This window comes from Tenrec ecaudatus, chromosome 5 (genome assembly GCF_050624435.1).
Source record: "Tenrec ecaudatus isolate mTenEca1 chromosome 5, mTenEca1.hap1, whole genome shotgun sequence".
Taxonomy (NCBI): domain Eukaryota; kingdom Metazoa; phylum Chordata; class Mammalia; order Afrosoricida; family Tenrecidae; genus Tenrec; species Tenrec ecaudatus.
In genome coordinates, this window is record NC_134534.1 from 103,841,454 (window position 1) to 103,863,743 (window position 22,290).

Here is a 22,290-nt window from a genome sequence, read left to right on the forward strand (position 1 = left end):
TTATCATGACTGAGGCATGAACATTTAAGTATTGCTGCCCTCCCTCAGATTAGCGCCATTTAGAAACTGCTTGCCGTTTCTGCGAGCTCTTGTGGGTGGGGGTACAGGGAGTGGCGGGAGGCTTTCTCAGTCTTCTGTGGTCATCCTGCTGGCGTCCCCTGTAGAGTCAGCTGGTTGCATACTGAGGGGGTGATCAGGCCGCTGGTGTGGGGTTGTAAACCAGTGATTTGGGAGCCAGGGAGCCAGGTGATGGAGGCTCGAGGCTGTGGGCAGACCAGGCTGGAAGGAGGCTGCCAGTTGAGGCTGGTCCCTGGTAGCAGAAGCTGCAAAGGAGGGGAACGGCTCTCCACAGCCCCGTCCGTTCTCCAAGGTGGGCCCAAACCTGGCTGGCACCTCCGCAAAGTTCTTGGGTGCTAGTGAAGGAAGGACCTCCCAGATTTGACTGTTGTAAAAATTCCACACAGTTCTAGACTTGTGTGTCTAAAGATACAGAGAATGGAAAGCTTTTATTTTATTTTTGTGTTGTTGTTAAAGCATTTTATTGGCACACACATTCTAATAAAAACAAAGTAAGTCAGTCATTCTTTGAGTCCCTGTAGAACCTCACAACCCTTTATTTTTGCTGACTCACCTTTGTTTCTCCTGTCACGTTGTCTTCAACTGACGGCTGGATCCACACCTGACTCTCAAGTGCATGTGTGCCAGCCTATCTGCCCCCCACCCCATAGGGAAGTGGGGCATTTCATGGAGTTCAGAAAGACGCCGTAGAAAACTGTGGGGCTGTCTCGTGATTGTTACACATGTCAGCTACCAGTTGCCGTCCATGCATATTTTGGGGGGAAATGTGTGGCTGTCAGAGTGGGGAAAGGGAGGTAGGCAGTGCATCCTGGGGAGCAGAAAAGTGAAGAGAGGTGGGGAAAGTGAAGTTTCTCTTAGAGTAACAGAAAACTGAGATTGCGGTTCACTTGTTCTGAATATTTTGTTAGTCAATAGGCGCTACATGTGGGATGTGGTTGGAGAGGAGCTAAAGAGAGAGAATAGTGCAACTCATCATTGTCATTTTAAACCTTGATTTTAGACTTAGACCCTTTCATTCCCTATGGAATAGCCATAGAGTCAATTCTGAATTAGAGCGACCGTGTAAGACAAGGTAGCACTACACCTGTGGGTTTTCAGGACTAACTCTGGAGTGTCTCTTCTTTCTCCTGCGTAGGGGCTGGTGATTTTGAACCACTTGCCTGTGATGAGCAGCCCAACACGTCCTCTAGGGCTCCTTTGTTTCCTGTAAGGTATATGCCAACTGACATTGTTCTGGTTACTCACGTCTCCGTGCTAATGCTGATGTGGCCATTGTGGTATGAACTTGAAAAGGAACCGGCACCATTTCACAGATGTTGCTTACTAACACCGAATGGCTTGTTTCACTTTGTTTCATAGAAAGACATTCTGCTCTGTACCCTTCACTAGCAACACTTTTGACCTCTGGTGTGAAAACGTAATATGTTTCATACAGATGTTAAGATGAGACTTTTCTACTACTGTAAATAAAGAGTTGCAGTCTTGGATACCCACTGGGACAGTTCCACCCTGTTCTATAGAGTCACTGTGGGTCCAAATGACTTGATGGCAGTGAGTTTGGCGTCTTATGTTTTGAAGTGAGCTTGTAGAACAGAGGAAGGCGTGAGACAAGATTCTTGTTCCTGCTCTTGCTCTTTTTCCTTGGTGTGCGGCAGGTACAGTTGTGTGTTTGTGGGTGGGTGGGGGTGATAGACAAGCAGATTTGAGAGCTGCTGGTTTCTGTTAAATTCCCATGTTTCCCTGAAATCAGATGGCTTCTTGATTCTTTTTCTCTCCACTAAGTTACACCTCTTGGCATATGATGCCCCAAAGGAAGATGGTAATAGTTTTGTTTTTGATGGCAATGTTTTATTACGATGAGCAGTTTTAATCTACTGTATATAACACTGAAATGGAAAGTAGGGCTTAATCGGACCCCACATTTGGAGTGTCTCTGGGATGCAGACAAGGTGAGTCCCAAGGTCCGAAAAGGTCAGCTCTAGCGCCCCCTGATGCAGTATTGCTGAAATGACCCAGGCACCACGTTTGGCTTGTTGGCGTTTCATTTCTTGGAAACAGAATGGCGTTCTCACAGGCTGTTTGCTTCCCCGTAGCTTCTTCCAGACCAGCTGGTCCTACTCTTGGAGCGCCTCTTGGAGCAGAAGGCCCTGCACCCGAGAACCCTGCAAAGTCTCCAGCGGACATACAATCTCCCCAAGCAGGATGCAGAGGTAATTGGGGTGCCATCCCTTTAAATCGCAGCACTTCCCTACTGGTGACTTGCAGTTGTAACTGCTGACCCTCCTGTTTCCATTAGCTAATGTCCACACTGTTCGCGTACAAGGCCCTGTATTCGCGGAGAGCGTGAACTTCTTCCTCGGTTTGTGTACTACAACAGGCGGCCGGTGGCCCTAGTGCAGTACTTTGAGGTTCTTACAATTGCTCCCCAGATTGTAAAATCTTGAGATGGCCACAAGTCTCGTGAGGCAATGAGCAAGGGGGATGCAGTGTTCTCAAAGCCTGGTGTTTGGATGGGAAATTCGGGCAGGCCGACGTTGGCACGGTTCTGTGACACATTAAGGAAACTTGGCCCACATGTGTCAGAGCTTCTTGGTTGTATTTAGTTAGGACAGGAAAGGAGCCATATGTAAAGGAAATGAAAACCAAATCTTAACAGCCACGGTTTGCAAAGGAAACTAGATGCTTGCGGGGATGCAATATGACGTGGTCCTTAATATTTTTCAGTATAACGTGAAGAATGTAGTATGAATTGTAAGATGAAAAAACTTAATTTAGTCATTGTAAGTAAAACAAGAGAACAAAGAGGAAAAACTTATAAAACTCATTGAAAATTCAGAAAAGTAAAATACATTTGACTTGACTGACTTCCTCTGGACATGTTGGAGTCACGCTATGTGCAGCGTGGAAGCCATTACCCCCTGTGGCAATGGAACACGCCACACGGGGCTCCTTGGAGTGGAGGTGTATTGAAAGTGTGAATTGCACAATGAATACTGGAGGCTGTGTGAAAAAATACAGGAATGTAAAATACATCATTAATAGGGTATTTCCTGTTGGTTGGAATTCTGAAATGACATTCATTTGGATATATTGGGTGAAATAAAATAATAATTTTACCGTAATTAAAATTGGATAAATCCAGAAAAGTCAGCACATTATTAGATTAAAAGGATAAGGGGGGGCACTGTTTCATATTTTAAAATCCCCATCAAATAAGAAGTGGAAGTCTATAACTTTTACCCACCTGAGCATAAGATCAAAGGTTAAAACTTGTTTATTTCATCTCTTTTATTTATAGGAACGTCCAAATGTCAGGCTGTTATTTTTAATTGGTGTTTAAAAGACACTTCTATTTATAGACACTATTTGTATTTTAACTCCAGCTGAATAGCAGGGAAATGTCAGCGCCTGTCCGGGGCGGTGGGCAGAGAGAGGATCGGCGCGGTCACTCAGCAGATTAGACACTGCCACTGAGTGCCCACTGAGCCCGTTTCCTTTCCTCCTCGGCTTGTTGGTTGAAAACACATCTTGTTCTTCACTTCGACTTCAAGCTAGCACGTAGCCTCTGAAACCTTTCTGAGAGTGTCACAGATTTTCTGGGACCGCTCTTCTCGCCCTCACAAATGTCGCACGATGCACACACTGGCCAGTCCCGGCCTGGCCTCTTGGGAAGGGGCTGCGGAGCTGGCATCGCCACTGCACCGTTTGCCCATGCTTGCCCTGCCGGGCACAACCCGATGCCACAGCCGCCACGAAAAGGCAGGTTGACTTCGCGATTCTTATCTTCTGGGAAGATTGCTCATAAATCAATGACCAGGACGAGACCGTTTCAGAGAAAATATCCAGTTGGGTGGGAGTAGCTGGCTGATCGGGAGAGGCCACTCCAGAGAAGAGCAGTAGCAAGTGCAGAGGCGCCAGCTGACCCAGGATGACAGGTGCAATAAACTCTATATGAAAGGCCAGGTACTTCGCGAGTTTCAGACCACCCAGCCTCCGACACTGGAATTCCATGTATTCATAGTTATTGCACATTACAAAATGTCCTTTTGATTTAAAAACGACTGCACTATTTTAACACACACAGACCACTTGGACCCCTCAGGGTTCTGACTCCGGTACTGGAGCTGGCAGGGTTGAGACACGGCTGGGCAGGAGCCAGGCCAAGGAAGGCCTGAGACCCTTGTGCTCAGTTGGGGGATTTCTCCCTACAGGTTACTGCCCCATCTGTGTCACCCTCTCTCTGTCTCGGGCCACTGAGGGTCCCAGCATGCAGAATTAGTTACAGCAACAGCTGATCTGTCTGTGACGGTAACTTGAGGTGTCACTCAAAACCAGCAAACAGAATTTGATCATCTCTGGAACTTCTAGAAACGTTACCGGTTAAAAGTGATTTATTGTGACGCTGCTTAGCTAGAATTTAGTTGAGTAACCATCTGCCTTTCAGATGACAGAACAGAAAGAATTGTTACTTGGTAGGAAACATCTTAACAATGTTCTGACTATTCTCTCAAAAGCTCAAACCCAAAGTCCCTGCCTTCGAGTGCTGGCTCATAGTGACCTGAAAGGATAGGTAGAGCTGCCCCTGCGAGTTTCCGAGACTGACTTTTTAAGAGAATAGAAAGCTGCCCCATCTTTCTCCCACAGAGCGCCTGGCGGTTTTGACTGTGCCCAATGCATAACCACTTAACAAATGAGGATAGTCCCTGCCAACTGTATCCGACCCAAACCAAACTCACTGCCATCAAATCAGTGCCTGGCTCATCGTGACCTCCTGTGGTTTCAGAGACGAACTTGTTTACAGGAGTGTAAAGCCCAGTCTTTCCCGCACAGAGCTGCTGGTGTTTTCGAACTGCTGACCATGCAGATTGCAGCTCAACAGATAACTCTACATCAGCTATTATCAGTGTTCCTTAACATGTGAAAACCGGGCAGCCAGCGATATGGCAGTTGTAGACTTCAGCAGAATGCAGCTCCGGTAGCATCGTGGGTCACACACTGGGCTGCAAACCCCAAGGTTTCTTCTTGCGTAAAGATTGGCAGTCTCAGAAACCCCTAGGGGCAGTTCTGCTCTGCTCGACAGGGTCACTGTGAGTTGGAATCTCCTCACTAGTCTTGAGTGAGTATGCCAGCCTTCCCTGGGGACATGGCTCTGGAGGGGTGTTTCTGGCCTAGAGCTGCACACATGGTGTGCTGGGGGCCTGGGTGTTGCATGGGTGTCTGTCTAGTGGGGGAGACATCTTATGTTGAGCAGTGAGTATTTGCCCATTTCTTTGGCTCCACTGTCCAGTATTCCCCGTAGTTTGGCTTCTCTTCTCTGACTAGCATTTTTCCAGAATCCATATGCCAAACATCACCTTTTGAGAAGGTGAGCCTGATGCTGTGTTCGTTAGCTGCAGTAGTGCTTGCACAACTCATTTGAGTCTGTTTGTGCCCCTGATTGCAAACTGAAAAATCAGACCCACAGCTGTCGAGTCATTGTAAGCCTGTGTGGAAGCAGACAACTTCATCTTCTTCCTGAGGAGCGTCTGGTGGGTGTCAATTGCCCACCTGGTGGTTACCAGCGCTAGTGCATCTTCCAGCTCTTGTTGGCAGAGCAATGCTTTCTTGCTGTGTAGTGCTGACAGAGCCTTCTCTGTAAGAAGCCTATTCTAACAGCACAGTGCATCAGGGTCCTGTGCCCAGTAGTCGCGGTAGCCTGTCAGCACAGCCAGGCAGCTCTGCATTCCTTCTCCCCCACCCCCCCACCCTCTGCAGTGTGTCTAAGTGGAAAATGGCTTTTTTTAGGTCTCACAGTATTTGTATGCATTTGGCTGCTTCTCTGTTTCATTCACAGAATAGCTGACCTGTTGATCAGAATTTTGGAAGGTTGGGGGGGTCCTGAGACTGCTGTAGCTTGCCCACCCTCAGTGTGTGAATACAGAATTCTCTTGAGTGAAATAATAGCAAGTGTCCAAAATTTCAAGGAAAACTGCATAAAGGCAACACTCAGTAAGAAAGTGGGTGGAGTACTTGATGCACTCCTTGGCCGTTCCACATTTCGTGAGCTGCCTCCTCCTGCCCGAAGAATGAGACTTAGGTGGAAGAGCACCTCATTCCTGCAGCAGGAAAGAGCTGTATGAGGCCAGGTGGACTAAAGAACAAATCCAGTGACACTCATAGAAGTGGAAGGAAGAACTGTATATCAAGAAGCTTTCTATATCAGGAAAACATCCCAGCCCAGTCCAACTAAAATCCCTAGTCTATAAGCCCCTCTTCAGGCTCACACAGCTACCTGCAATGAGCAGGATGCAGGAAGCCTCACCAGCTGTGGGTGCAAGGTTGTATGGATCCAATGGTGCAGTTCCTCATGGAGCCCTGGCGAGCCTCAGAGTGGCTCGCCATCAGGAAGGTAAAGTGGGGGGGGGGGGCGGCCTGCAGAGAGCCATTTATCTTGGCTGCACCTCCAAAGGAGGTCATCAAGCTGTGACCTGATTGACAGGGTAAACTCTACCCATATCTTCTTACAGATGCCATGTTGGCACAAAACCCCCGAATTATCACAGTAGCACTAACCTCCAGGACCAGCACTTTGTCACGAGTCATGGAAATCACTGGCCACACTCTGGCCTATTCCAGCCAACCAGGACAGCAAACCCAGGGACTGCCCAGAGTGTGTGAACATACTGGCTCAGGGAAAGAGCCAAAGCATTTAAATACAGACTTGATTGTTTGATTCTTGCAACAAGAAGATATTTCTACAACCTCTGCCCCATATATATTTGGTCGGGGGAGGAGGGCTGTGTGTGTTTTGGAGGGGCACAGATTGTGGGGACAATGAGGGCTGATGACTACGCCCTGGCTGGAACCTCCTGGGCCTTGCAGCCGTCAAAAGGCTAGTGCACCACTGTGGCTGGCACCTGCTTCCACAGTCCCTTTAAAAGAAACTCTCCTGTCCTGCTACCTGGGGCTTGCAAGCGAGGTGAGGAATCAGAACTTAACTCTCCAACTTTTGTCCCCACAAGAACACTACAGCTAGCCAAAACCTAGCAGCTTCAGTCTGCAGACTACCATTGAGGAATCGGAAGGTGGGGGACACCTCAGGTAGCCAGATCTCCCAACCTCACTCTTCAGAGTCCACATCCTCACCTGTCTATCGTACAGGCTCAGAGCGACACGATGGGCACTAAGGACCCTCTCTCGAAGGGAGGTCACTGACTTCTCATTCGGTGTCCTTTGAGACAAGACTCGGAATTGTCTGAGGGAAGTCTTTACCAACACCAACAATTCGTTGCTAATTCTTCCCCTTACTGCATCTGGGAACATACTTTGAATGAAAGAAAGAGGCTCCTTCTGACCCCTGAGTGAAAAGGTGTGGAGACTGCATGCCTCCATCTTCCCTCCAGTTGGCTTTTTTGGTTTCTCTTCATGGGCACCACCTGCTTGTCTACCTCCCCACCCCCGGTGGCAAGGAGGGTGAATCCTGCTTGTGTGTACCTCTGCTGTTCTGTTTCCTGGTCTCATCAGAATACCCAGTTCTCGTACCTGGCATTGACCTCGTATTGAGCTTCAGGTTCTTCATATAAAACATACAGCTAAACTAGGAGGTTTCAAATCATTCTGGGAAAAGTTCCATTCTTTTAATTCCACTTTTTCACTAACCCTTTTAAATACTTTGAATCTGTGTGTTCCCTCTGACCCTGGTCTCTCACTGCCCCATGTGGTTTTTATACACCCCGGGGGGGGGGGGCGGGGGCGTACAAAGAAAGCGGGGTCCAAAAGTAGATGGTGTCTCCAGGCAAGCTGCAGTCTGACAGCACTTGAAGCTGAGCTTAGAACTTGATGTAGACTGAGTCAGAGCACAGCTTTATGAACCAAGACCCTCTGGTGATTTCAGACCACTTGTTAGGCGCCATCAAGTCAGCGCCAATGTGTAAGGACAGAAGGAAACACTCCCTGGTCCCGTGCCATCTCCACAATCATCCCTGTCTTGGAGCCCATTGATGGAGCTGCTGTATCAGTCTCTGGCGGAGGGACTTCGCTCTCTTCACTCGGCCTCTGCTGTATCATGCCCGATACCCTCCTCCAGAGACGGCGCTCCTGACAGCGTGCGCAAACGTAACCATGCTCCTAACAGACGGGTTCCTTTTTCTGGCCGTCCTTGGAATAGTCCATATTCTTCACCCGCACCGTAATTCAAAGGCTTCCGTTTTTCTTTGGTCTTCCTACTCACTGCCAGACGGAGATTAAGATACACTATTAAAAGAGGAGATTGAGAATACCATGGCTTGGCTGAGGAGCATTTTAGTCCTCAAAGTGACATTGTTTTTAACACTCTGAAGATCTGCCCCAAGCAATACATATTTGATTTCTTGACTACTACTTCCATGGGTATTGATCATGGATCCATGTCCTTGACAACATCAGTCTTCACTTATCATGCCTTTGCTTGTTGGGCTCGTTTTGGAGATTTTGGCTCTTTCTGTGTGGAGAGCTACAACAAAGACTGGCGCACTTATTCTTCATCAGTGAGTGTATCAATCCCTTTTTGTTCTGTTGAAGTAACTGCCACTTAGTCTGTGTGGATCCATGTTTCTAAAAGTTGGCGATCCTGCCCCTTGGAGGCGGGGTGCTGCGACGATTGAGGGGACTGCAAAGGCAGGTGCTGATGCTCGATCCTGGGTGGTGGACTGTGGGGCAGTCGTGTTTAATGGCCAGAGGGGTACTGAGCAGTTTCTGTTATCTGGAGTGGGGGCAGTGGGCCACATAAGTTTGGCAACCTCTGCTATAGAGGTTCCGCTTCAGCACAGATCCGTGTGCTGTCATTCCCAGTCTTTGCAGCGGTGCCCATAAACGCGTGGTCAGTAAGACACAGTGAATGTCATTCTGGCGCTCTCTGCTTTCGACCATAGCCCGTTCATCTCATACAATAATGATAGCCTTCATTCTGTGTGTTCTTGTGAATCTAGTTTGAGTTTCTGGCGATTTCCTGTCAATGTACTGCTACAGATGTTTTTGAATTACCAGAAAAACGGTTACTTGCATGTGATGTTAATAAGGCTGTTTAATAGTTTCAGTGTTCTGTTAGGCCACCTTTCCTTGGACTGAGCACCCATATTGCTCTTTCACTGTTGGTCGACAAGGTCTTCTAGATCTCTTGGCATAGACGAGTGACTCCTCCCAATACCACATCTGTGGAAACATTTCTTTTGGTCTCCTTTCAATTCCTGGAACCTTAGTGTTCAAATCCAGTGCCTTTAGTGGAGATTAGCTTTCTTCTTTTTATACCACCAACTCTTGATTCATCACTACCTCCTTAAAGGGTTGAATGTTGGCCACTTTCAGGGAAAGAGTTACTCTGTATTCCTGCCGTCTTGTTTTGATGCTTCTGCATCATTCCATATTTTGTTCATGGTTTCCTTTAGTACTTCCATTCGAGGGTTGAATTTTGTCTTCAGACCTTTTGACATGCTCAGCATGATTTTCTGCTTTTGCTCTCCTAACTCCAGGACGACACACATCTCATTGTAGTTTACTTGTCTTCTCAAGCTGCCCTATGAAATCCTACATTTAGACAGACTTTAAGAGACATTTATTAGAGGAGCACAGTGTGTTGAATGGTGGGCTACTACCAAAAGGTCAATGGTTCTAACCTCCCAGCTACTCTGGAAGAAAGATGAAATGGTTTGCTTCTGTGAAGATTTACAACCTCAGAGGCTGTGGGGAGCATTTCTAGTCTGTCTTACAGGACCTCTAAGAATGGGAACTGACTGGCCAGCAGCGGGTTTAGAGAGATTTATTAAATCTCTAGGTGATGCAGGTGTGCGCATTGGACTGCAGTTGGGCCTCGAGACATGCAGCCACAGCAAAGCGCCCAGCTTTTGTAAAGACAAGAAAACCAAACACGGTGCATCAGTTTTATTCAGTAGCTCATGGGGTTGTTGCGAGTCAAAATCAGCAGTGATCAACAACACAAGGATTATTAAAATGGCAAGGAATGCCTATCTGCATTGATCTCTGTTTGAGGTTCTGCCCATCCCTTTTCATGCTGTCGCGGTTTCCACTCAAAGTGACTTTCTTACACGTGGGAGGCCCCAGGGGCGTAAACGTGCCAGGAGGACCCATTTCCTCTGTGGCTGCCCTCGACACGCCCACCCTCACCCATTGCCTTTTGTAGCATCTAGTCTACAAAATACCTAATAGCTCTATTTTTTTTTTGTCACAACACAGTTTAGAATAATGGTCATATGCTTCTGGTCTTCATTTCCAACTACTTATTAAAAGGTAGCACAGTGGTTCCTAGTTGGGCATCTAACTGCAAGGTCAGCAGTTCAAAACCACCAGCCACTCCACAAGAGAAAGAGGGTTTCTACTCTTTTAAAGAGTTAGTCTCAGAATCTCACAAGGGCAGGTCTACACGGTCCTGTCGTGTGTTTGAGTCAGAATTGGCTGATGGCATTGGGTTTGGTGGGTCCTGAACTTGTGGTTTTCTAACACAGAAGCTCAAAGTAGCATAAAGATAGGAGATGTCTCATGATGACCCTGAGTGTCAGTGTGGAACTCTATACCATTGGGTTTTCATAGTTGAGTTTTGGAGGCAGATGGCCAGACCTTTTTATTCCAAGGCTCCACTGGGTAGACTCAGTCTCCAGCCTTTTGGTTTAATCAGCCTAGCACTGTAGCTGACCCATCCCGAGGCCTGAAAGTAGGAAGCAGTACATGTGTGCCGACCCCACTCAGCAGCAATTCTGGGAGGCCCCGTGGTCAAGAGTGGGCAGCACAGCAGCTGAGGTGGGTGCTGGCACCCCGCAGGTTCCCGTGAAGCCACCGCCCTGTCAGGACCTCGCCAGAGTTGTGGTTAGGCACGACCGTGAAACAAAGTTCTCACGGTCCATTTGAGATTGAATGTAAGAAGTACTTGTGGAGGGTCCCAGTGGGGACCAGCAGTAGTGAAGCCGTTTTCCAAGAGCTGGGACTTTTCCAATGGGCTGTTCAACCGTATCTGTACAGATGGGGGCGTCTGGCACATACGTCCCTGGGCTGAGTCACATCCAGTTGCAGATAAAGAGGTGAAATACCAGTCCATCTGAACTGTAGGGTGTGACTTTTTGACAAAAATAAACAGCACCGGCACCCACTGTGGACAAGTTGATTCTGACTCATCGTGGCGCCATAGGACAGAGTAGAGCTACCCTGGAGGGACTGAAAGACAGTGAAGCTTGACAGGGGCCTTGGCTTCCTCCTGCAAGTGTGACTTCAGGTCAAGCCAAGGCCATGGCACTGCGTCCTCTTTGATGGAGCATTATGCTTCCTCTTCTGGAGGTTTCCATGGGGTCTGGAGAGGACAAGGAGGTAGGGTTGGGGACTCCTCTGTAGCTATTTCAGTCATATCTTTTTCAACAGATATCGCTTAGGACGTGGGAGTGAAGAGCTTCTCCGTAGTTCTTGGTTGTAGTGGGGCATTTTTTTCCTGTGTTGTATTTGCTTTATCAAACACTTAGTACACATTTTAAGAACCTTCCTCCAAAGTTAGGTGTTTCTGCCTTGGGCTTTCTTGGTTCTTAGTTATTCTGTGCCTCTGGAGTTGTTTTGTGAAAACCCACAACCAAGGCAGACACACGGCTAGACTGTGATAAAGGGATGTTTGAAAGCTATGTAGACGGCATAGTGGACACATGATAGTCATCTTTTGTTCCGTAGCTTAAGGTGGTACTTTGTTTACTGTGAATTGTTGCAGCCCATGGCCAGCCAGATGTTTGTGAGAGGAGTGGAGCGGAGAAAGAAAGAATAAGCATGGCCTGCCTTATTTACTTTCCTTAAAGTGACCTCTGACTAAGTCATTGCAATCATCTCTTAATATTTAGACAGTGCATGAGAAAAAGCATTTAATTGTTAGGTACTTAGCAAGAGGTTCAGCAAGACTCCATTAGAAAAGATACTCGTTGCTTATTGTTACTTGCTGTGTTTGTGTCTTCCTCTGTATTGAGCAGACGGCCCTATTTGATAAATATCTGGAAATTGATCTCTTTTTGCTAGACCTCCACGCCAGTCCCTACATATTTTCTCAGAAAGATGTGGGTTCCCAGCAGCATTGCCACTTACTGTTCCCAGTTTCAAGTGGAAAATAACCCTTACCATCACCCCTCCCACCACCCTCAAGCTGATTCCATCCAACTTGGTGTCAGAAGAGCGCTGTGCGCCATGGGGGGGGGTGGGTTCAGTTTTTGATGGTCTGGCTAGGGCTTGCAACCCTTTCATACAGTTCCTCACGTTGTGGTGCCCCCCCCCCAACCATAAAGTTACTTTTGTTGTTACTTCATAACTGTAATCTTGGTACTGTTATGAATCGGACAACCCCTGTGAAAGGATCGTTCGACACACACACACACACACACACACCACCACCACCACCACCCCCCGAGGGGTAGCGACCACAGTTTGAGAGCTACTGCTCTAGGGGCTGTTATCTCCTTGTAGAATTCTCTCTCTCTTGTGGTATGTGGTCACTTAGTGGGCAGATTTGTAAACAAAACTGTATTTTAAGATGGGACCATCCTGGGGTCCCGAGCCCAACTTTTTAGGAGCCAATGGTTGTTAGCCACATGAATCTCATTAGCTATAATAGCAGAGCCCAGAGGAAAGGGGAGAGTGGTCGGAACATGTGATCAGGACCCGAACAAGGCCACAGCTATCTCTTCCATCACTCACCTCTGTCATCGCATTCAGGCCTGGCCAGTGCCCTCCAGATGCAGCTCGAGCACCGTGGTCTCCATCCTAGTTTGAGCAGGCCCAGAGTGACCCGGGCCAGAGCCAGGCCATGGGCAGCCCTGGAGCAGCGCGCAGAGCTCTGTGCCTCACGCAGCCTTGTTTCCCTGCCTAGTGATTGACTGACTGACTGACATTACGACAGCAGATAGAGAGCAAGTTTCCATTCCTCCATTAGAAAATAACCCACTGCCCACGTCCCTTCTGACTCAGACCAGTCCTGTTGGTGACAGAGTGGCTCTGTCCCGTTGGGTTTGCAAAGCTGCAAATGCAGCTTCATGGAAGCAGACTGGCAGAGGAGCACTGAGTCATTATACCTTTCAGTCTCCCCCAGTTATCTTAATTTTGTTAAAACAACAGCAAGAAAAAGAAGAGTTATGGCCCGGGGTCTGGCGCCCGCGGCAGCGGCTGCCGCCACCAAAAAAAAAAAAAGAAGAGTTAAAATGGTGGCCCTTCGGGCACAAACAGAGATTGGGATAAGTGGTTGCATCAGCAGCACCGATACAAAAAAGCCCCTGTGCCGATCACAGTGGTGGTCATGCTGAGAGTGAGCAGGCCTGGCGTGCTCCCCATGTGGACACCGGAGACAACATGCCAGACCCTGGAGTTCCTGACTACCACCTGGCCACTCCACAGGCTCCCAGGCAGCTTCCCTCATTAGCAACAAGCCCCCTGTAAAGCAGAGTTAAATCTAATTTAAGGACACAGAATGGAAAAGCAAGATTGCTTATTGCAGTCTTAGCCGTATTGACTTATAAAAGCTATGAGTCTTGGCCTTTCTGTTTACAGATGTAAAGTAGGATTCAAAACAAGGCTTCATGGGTCACCAGATCATGTTTCCTGTACAAAGCCTTTCCTAAGACAGTAAATTTCAAAGTCACAAGGACTGAAAGGAGGAGCACTTCCTGTCGTAAGTAGGATGGGCGGCGTTCCTCAAAGTATTTTACAGCTTTCCAACTGGGTTACAATTTCAGAGTAGCTGAAGCATGCAGGGTTTGCAGAAGTGGTGCTTCATTCAGAAACAGGTATACGGCAGGGCATTGTGTGCCAGGCCTCTAGAAAGGACTTTGGCGGACACCTGGGGGGTGGGGGGTACAGGTCACTGAGGCTCCTGCTCTCAACGAGCTTGTGGCTTAGGATAATGAAGATATACAGAGATTAAGCGTCAAACGCACCAGCCAGTCTGCCGGAGAAGGTGAGACTGTCAGCTCCTGAAGGAAGCCAGCTTCTACTCTGCCCTCAGATTGCTGTGAGTCTGACTCAGCTTGAAGGCAGTGTTTTACCTCCAAGCCCAAAGTGAAATTGGCTCGTATAGTTAGAATTTCATGTTCATTGCCCCCCCCCGCCCCTGTTTGTGTAAAGTCTGTTTGTGACCTTTAAATGTTTAAAAATTGACCAAGAGGAGCAACTGCCCAAGGAGAAGCCAGGTGCCCACATGCCGACACGGCCCTTAGCACATGCACCTGGCTGTGAGTATGCCCCCACACGGCCCTTAGCAGCTGTGACGCGGGGGGGGGGGGGGGTTGGGGGGGCGGAGGCTCACACTCTCACACACAAGGTGGCTATTCCTGTCACTGACCTTGACTGAGTGATGTGCTTCGTGGCTGACCCACAGCACTGACCATATCCATGCTGGGAGGAGTAGGCTAGGTTATTGCAACCAGTCTCTTGTGCCTTTTGTCCAAAGCAATGCCTACTCATCCTTGGGGGATTCCATTTATCGTTAAGGCACAGTGGGTTTTGTAAAAGACACTGCTTTTCAAACTCTGCCTCCGGGGAACCCAGAGCCCCATACAGGAGTCTTGTTACTTAATTTAAAGATGTTCTACTTGCAAGGAGGAACATGAGCTCTATCTTGTGTATCTTTGTGTATACTAGGCTTCAACATTTTTATGAAAAGCTAAATTATGTTTACGAAGAATTGGAAAATTAAGTGTATATGATAATAGGTGGGCAATCGGGAATATGTCTATGTAAGAATTCTTATATCTCTGATGTAGCTATGGGAACACACCAAAATTGAACAACAAACTTGAGATGGTAGCTATAAGGAGCATTGAGGGTTTAAAATAACAACACAAATAAGATGCTGGTGTGTGGGACACAGGGTGCTTGCACTGTGACCTCACATTGGTGTCCAGGCACCCTGCCCAGTCACCAGCCTCCTGACAGGCACGTAACTCCAGCATTTCAGTAGTTAGCACACCTGGCCTTGCTTGGTGTGAAACACCCGGCGTTTTATCCAATCAGCAAGTGACGGAGCTCTCGTAGTGGAGAGGAGGCCCGAACACTCCGGCCACTAGGGTACCAAGCACTTGCGTGGGAGCACTCTCATCATTTGGTTCTCACAGCAGCTAAAGGTCCAGGCTGCTCTGCCCTTCCCCTGACAGCACGGCCGGCCGGGGTGGGGGGTGGGGGGACATGACTAGGCTTGGTGGGGAGGGAGGCCCTGCTCAAATTGACTTGGCTGGCATGTGGCAGGCCTGGGCCTCCAAGCTCCTTGGGGTCTCCAGGCTGAGCTTGTAGTTTGGGGAAATTGTATCAAAACAGTGAGCTGTGAAATCAGTGTTGCAGGTCTGGGTGATGTGTGTCGGGAGTAGAACTGAGCGCCTTCGGATTTTTAGCAGCTATGGCTTTAGAAACGTCACCAGGCTTTTGTTCTGCGGCACAGCTGGGTGAATTCAAAACACCCCCTTTTGCCTACTGAGAGCAAAATTGTTTGAGCCACCCAAAGGGCTACTAAGTCACTAGCCAGCATTATATATATATATATTCAAAGTGTGTTGTACAGAATAAGGAAAAGTATCTACAGAATAGAGCTTTGTTTGAGGGTGGGCATGTGCATACGCTCTCACATGTGTACATTTATTGCATCTGTCGTGGCCAGCACACTGGCCCCTTCCACATCCCACAGGCCTGCTTGCAGCGGGATGCGGTGAATGCTTGTGAATAATTAAGCCTCCCTACGTTGTGAGTGGCCATTACCCATTTTGGACACCAAGACACATGCCTGCTCCCACCAAATATCACACACAAACACCCCCACTGTCATGGGAAGCAGGTGCGCCCCCTGGGGCTGTGCATCGAAGGTGCTAATTCTTCTCACTCCACATGCTCAGGTCTCCTCATTATATTCCCCGCCCTGCAGAATCCTCGCTGTGGGTGAGCCTGGGTCCTGGCAAGGGCTGGTGCTTGCCTATACTCACAGGCTTCAAGCGTGTGGACTCTGCTCGACTCCTGTCCCAGCGATGTAATACCACTTCTCCATGAAAATCCGCCGGGAAGTCTCACTGAGGCCATGCGTGCCACCACCACCACCCCTGCCAGCATCGGTTTTCAATCCATTCAAACAGTAGTGCCGTGAAGTTGCTCTCAACTGAACGGTCTGAAAAATAGATTTCCAGTCTGGTAGCCATTAGGCCAAAGTGCCAAATCAGAACTCTCGGTCACTGCACCGACCTGGAGAGAATTCGCACTCTGATCCTCGCACACTGGGTCAAGGGCTGCGCCTGTTCTCTGTGAGGCCACAAGTTCGGTCCTCAGTTTGCAATGGGAGGGGGCAGATACGGGGACCCCTGAGGGGCAAAAGAGGGCACCAAGTACCAGACTGTGTATGCTCAGCTTCCAGTCTGTTCACTCCAGGATGTCCTTTCTCTCCTCCACCTCCCTCTCTCCCTAGCCCCGCTCATCTTTGTCTGGTATGATGCGTGCACCAAAAATGTCAGCTGGCCCTAGACTTGCAAGCAACTCCTAGCAGGGGTTTGGAATGGGTTTTTTTGTTGTCACTGCTCTTGTTTGTTTGGTTTGCAGTTTAGTCAGCAAGTGTCCTCAAGTGTCCTCAAGACCATTGTCCTCGGTGTTTCCTCTACTAACAGTACCATCGGTAGGGTTGGACTGAGTTATGGTACAGCTGTTAACTCTGAGAACAAGAACCTGCTTTGTGTGCTTCAGGAATGAGAACTCACAATCCTGTAGTTAAGTTTATGAGGGTACAGATGAGGAGAAGCCGTCTGTGCTAAATGGGAGACAGAGTACCTAGACTCTGTGTGTGTGTGTGTGTGTGTGTGTGTGTGTGTGTGTGTGTGTGTGTGTGTGAGAGAGAGAGAGAGAGAGAGAGAGAGAGAGAAGTCTGATACAACAGTCTTGGGACAGGGATATGAAGATGTTTTACAGTATTTGTGCTGTAACTTAGGGAAGAATTGAAATGTAAAAAGATGGGAATGATTCTCAGCAGAGTTGGGTTTATTTTACTATAATTGATGTCAGCATCGGTCTGGATGGGACTACAGTGAAGCCATCACTCCAGTCTTGGCTCCCAGCTGGTCATCGTGTAGTCTCAGTTCCCCAGGAGCCGAGGCCGCCTGCTGTCCAGTATAAGATTCAGTACCCCCATCTGGGTCTGGGCTGGCCCCTTCAGCCTGATCGGAGCTGATCTGGTCCCTCGAAGAGGGGGAGGGGCAGACAGATCACCTGGGGAAGGAAGCCTGTGCTTACCAGCCCTGTGTCACTGCAGCTGCCGCCCTACAGTGGGGATCCACTAGCTAGAGAGCAGGAAAGGCTTGCCGCCTGTCTTAGAGGGTAACAAGCAATTCCACCGAAGGCTCTAAGGCAGTGCTCAGCCACCTCAGCACACCACCCCTGAACTCCCCGAAAGCATGGTATAGGGGACAACTTCCCCATGGTGCTGGTTCCTGTCCCCACCCCAGCATGCTGTGAGGGCCCACCACCCTGCCTGGGAACAGTGCTGGGGTCTGAGGGAGAAGAGGCACCCACAGAAGCCTTGAGGGCTCCACGTATATCTGTGTGTGTAGCATACCCATTGTTCGTTTCTAATCCGACCAGGCAGTTAAAAAGGCCTTCCAACCACTAAGCCACTTGCCTCAAGTTGACTTGTACAAAGGCAATGCCATGTGTGTCAGAGTAGGACTGTGCGCCGTGAGGTTTCAAACATGGCTGATTTTCTTGGAAGTAGATCACCAGGCCTTTCTTCCCAGGCACCTCTGCGTGGATTCAAACCTTTCAGTTCACAGCAGCTGAACACATGAGCCATGTGCACCAGGCAAGGACTCAGTCAATCAGTAAGCCGATACCGTATATACTTGTGTCTAAGCTGAGGTTTTTGTGGTAAAATTGGGTGCCTTGCTGATACTCGGTATATAGAGTGGACCGTTTCTTTGCTTCTGAACCCTCAGCCTTATAAATCGGGAAGGACTTGACACAGCATGTTAGGACCCTCTCAAAGATTCTAAAGTTCTCTGAAAGATCTCGAGCTTCAGTGGAGAGCAAATGCTTTGAAAATAATCAGGGCAAAGAATGTATGGATGTGCTTTATACAATTGATGTATGTATATGTATGGATTGTGATGAGTTGTATGAGCCCCCAATAAAATGTAAAAAAAAAAAAAAAGATCTGGAGAAAGGGTATGCCATCTGCGTACACTCTGGAAATGCTGATGGGGGGCACGACACGTATCCCTGCGCTGCCAGTTTCCCCCTTTCCGCACAGTCACAAATGGCCGTGCAGAGTCTGCTCCTGAGCATTTCCAGCAAGGAATAAAGGATTGTCTTTGTCTTGGAGAAGCCCGAACAGAAGTCAAACCACGCGCACAAGCAAGAAGTATCTGGTAGGCTCCCAGCGCTCCCAGCATCTCTGTGATGTCTTTCAAACATCCTGCTGTTGAAACGTGGAGCCGTTTTCAGCTCCTCGCAATGAAAAGGCTTGCTTGTTTCTCCTGCTTGTTCTCAGGGGTGGGGTGTCTGTACTTCCTGGACGCCATATTGGCTTCCAGGGGTCAGAAGACTCGGTCTCTTATTAATTATAACAATAAGCTGTTTTTTACAGTAAGAAATGGAAATAGTGACCTCATATTAGTTGTGAAAAGCCCCTTTCACTGGGCTGCCTCGTGGACCCTGATGCAGGAGCGGGCCCTCTAGTACCAGGAGCTAGGCTGCAGTTTGTGCTGGGTTGCGTGTGTGTGTGTGTGTGTGTGCACGTGTGTGCGCGTGTGCATGAGTCAGATGAAGGAAAACACTATAAGGAGCTCCAGGGAGAGGCTGAAACCTATGTGGTCAAAGTCAAGTTGAAAATATTGTAGGTTCCCACATTGTGGCATATTGTCAGATTAGACTGTTGGGCACTTTGCTGGTTCAGGGACACAGCCCGCCTCCAGGCTGGTGTAAGTGCCCACCCCGGTTTGCAGTTGAGTGACACAGGTGTATAGCCCCCACCCCCAGGGGCCTCAAGAGTGTATGATGGAGTGGCAGCCTGGGGCCCAGGTAAAAAACCTAGACACACCTACTGTTCAGGTGCTGTTCCCACAAAACCCTGACACACGGTGGCCACTGGTGCCTGAGGTAAGGGGAGAAGCTGGCTGAAGACAGACAAGGGCCACTTGAGTGCTTACTACTGCCCACAGCTTTGCGGACATGGTGCTGTGATCCTGACTTTGGGGCCTTACAGGGAGCTGACTTCTCTAAGCTCTGCTTGCCTTTGCTTCCAGTTCAGAATGCTTTGGGACGCCTTTTCCTCTTCTATTGACCGTATAGAAGAGAATGTTGTAGAAGGTGGAAAGACTCCCAGCTTCCTTGTGTCGTCAAGCTCCAAAGTCAGGTGCTCACTTTGGTGGGTCACTGAGACATGCTAGGCCACAACCTATTTGCCCATCTACCTCCTGCCCAAGCAGAGCAGAGGGGACTCGGGTGTTGGCACCCTGGTCTCAGAGGTGTGGGAGCTAGGGCAAAGGTTCTGCCCAGAAAAGTTTTTCTCTTAGTGGCAAAGGGGTTGTTTTGAATTTTATTTTGCTCGATTAAAGGGGAAAGCCAATATAATATGATTCAGAGAAGACTGCCCCAAAGATGGAAATTGCTTACTCTGTACTGTTGCCACATGTGGAAGACCACAGGGGTCTCCTTCCTTCTTTGGCAGTGGACGCAAACTGATGACAGGAGACTTTTTTAAAAAATCATTTTATTGGGGGCTCGTATAACTCATCACAATCCATATATCCATCCATGTGTCAAGCACATTTGTGCATTGTTGCCCTCATCATTCTCAAAACATAATTGCTTTCTACTTGAACCCTTGGTATCAGCTCCTCATTTTTACCCCTCCTCAAGCCCCCTCCCTCATGAACCGTTGATAATTTATAAATTATTATTTTGTCATACTTTACACTCTCCAACATCTCCCTTCACCCACTTTTCTGTTGTCTGACCCCCCAGGGAGGAGATTATATATATAGATCCTTGTAATCAGTCACTCTACTCTCCCAGTATCACCACTCTCATCATTGGTCCTGAGGGGTTCATGTGTCCTGGATTCCCTGTGTTTCCCGTTCCTATCTGTACCAGTGTACATCCTCCAGTCCAGATGGATTTGTAAGGTAAATTTGGGATCGTGATAGTTGGGGAGAGGAAGCATTTAGGAACTAGAGGAAAGTTGCGTGTTTCACCGTTGCTACACTGCACCCTGACTGGCTCTTCTTCTCCCCATGATCCTTCTGTAAGGGGGTATCCAGTTGCCTACAGATGGGCTTTGGGTCCCCAGTCTGCACTCAACCTCATTTATAATATGATTTTTATTTTTTGATGCCTGATACCTGATCCCTTCGACACCTCGAGATCTCACAGGCTGGTGTGCTTCTTCGTATGGGTTTTGTTGCTTCTGAACTAGCTGGCCTCTTGTTTACCTTCAAGCCTTTAAGACCCCAGATGCTATATCTTTTGATAGCCGGGCACCGTCAGCTTTTTATACCGCTTTTGCTTATGGACAGGAGACCATTTTTAAATGGACTTGCAGTTGTGATTAATGTTGAACGAGTATCCTGTGGCAGTTGTAGAATCTCTTGACAGCTTGAGAAAGGGTGGAGTCTAGGCTGTCATTCAGGCCACAGCCAATGAGGCCTCTATCTGGGCATGGCCTTCTGAGGATTTTGAGAACTCCTGTCTTCCTCCCTGGAGGTGGGACACACACAGTCTCTCTCTGCTTCGTATTCCTGATGACAAACCACTTGGAACTCACAGATGAGCCAGGGCCCTGGAGCTGCAGGAGCCAAATGGAGACGCATGCCAGCACTGAGATGTTTTTGCCACCTCTAGATCCACAAGACTTTCAACCCACTGGCCTGTGAGCTTCCTGCATTTGACATCATTGTGTGTGTTTCATGAGTCTGAAAAGGAATTTATAAGACTGGAATTGGACGTATGTGCTAATATCGAACTTATGGACTTGGCCTGGGCTGGGATGTTTTCTTGATATACAATTACTTTTTTTTTAATCCACACATGAGTGTCTATGAATTTGTTTCTCTGGTCAACGCAGACTAACACATACCCCCAAACCCACTGCCATTAAGTCGATTCTGAACCATAGCAACCCTCTGTGGGGTTTCCCAGGTTCTCTAAGTCTGTGGGAGCAGACAAGCGTGAGGTCAGCAGTCCTAGGTTAACTGCATGGTCCAGCATAGTTCTGTAGTCAAGGCTGTGCACACTGGGAGGCTGCCCACTGCAGGGATTTCATCCAGTGGGAAACGGCTCGGGCCTGGGTACTGGGAAGAGCCTCCACATGAGGATGCAGCTGCAGGTCTCCCAGGACCACCCTTCTCCCCACCTGAACTTTCCCCTCCATGGGCTCAGAGTGGTTGGGTGGTTATCAGAAAGGTCTGGAAGGTTTTTTTTGTCAGATTGCTGCTAATAAACTTTTAGGTAAAGTGTGTCTTTAAAACAAACATCCAAAAATAGCTCCATTATTTTAAAATCTCTACACGCGTGCGCATGCACCACACACAGACACACTAGCATGCAGTTAGTGGGCCTGTTCTTCACTCCTCATGCGAAGCTGCCCACTGTGGCTGTGGAGGGGTGCTTGGCCTCCTCTCAGAACTGAGTCCGGAGTAGTATCCTCTTCTTGTTGCAAAGGTATGTCCAATTTCCCCCAGATCGGCCCTGGGATCCCACTCTGTACTCCCCCTCGTTCACAATGCTATGATTTTTTTTTTTTTTTTTTGGTCTTTGATGCCTGATACCTAATCCCTTAGACGCCTTGTGATCTCACAGGCTGCTGGCGTGCTTCTTTCATGTGGACTTTGTTGTTCTCCATTAGATGGCCCCTTGTTTATCTTCCAGCCTATAGGATCCCAGATTCTATATCTTTTGACAGCCGGGCACCAACAGCTTTCTTCACCGCATTTGCTTATGCACCTGCTTTGTCTTCAGCATTCCTGTTGTGGTAGGCTGGTGTGCTTCTTCCATGTGGACTTTGTTGTTTCTAAGCTAGATGGCCGCTTGTTTATCTTCAAGCCTTTAAGACCCCAGGTGCTATATATCATTTGATAGCTGGGCACAATCAGCTTTCTTCACCACTTTTGCTTATGCACCCACTTTATCCTCAGCGATCAAGTCGGGACTGGCTGGTGTGCTTCTTCCATGTGGGTTTTGTTGTTTCTTAGCTAGATGGCTGCTTATTTATCTTCA

General features: G+C 48.4%; 1 protein-coding gene across 3 annotated transcripts in view; it reads left to right on the plus strand.

Annotated features, from left to right (window-relative positions):
* The window catches only part of AOPEP (aminopeptidase O (putative)), a 502,851-nt gene that overhangs the window by 472,698 nt on the left and 7,863 nt on the right, over positions 1-22,290 (plus strand). For 2 of the 3 annotated variants that reach the window (XM_075549788.1, XM_075549789.1), the window contains exon 14: positions 2,172-2,288. The exons of the other annotated variant lie outside the window; for it this stretch is intronic. In XM_075549788.1, the coding sequence (XP_075405903.1) occupies positions 2,172-2,288 (117 nt within the window). The remainder of the gene's footprint in view (positions 1-2,171; positions 2,289-22,290) is intronic. 3 annotated transcript variants of the gene reach the window in all.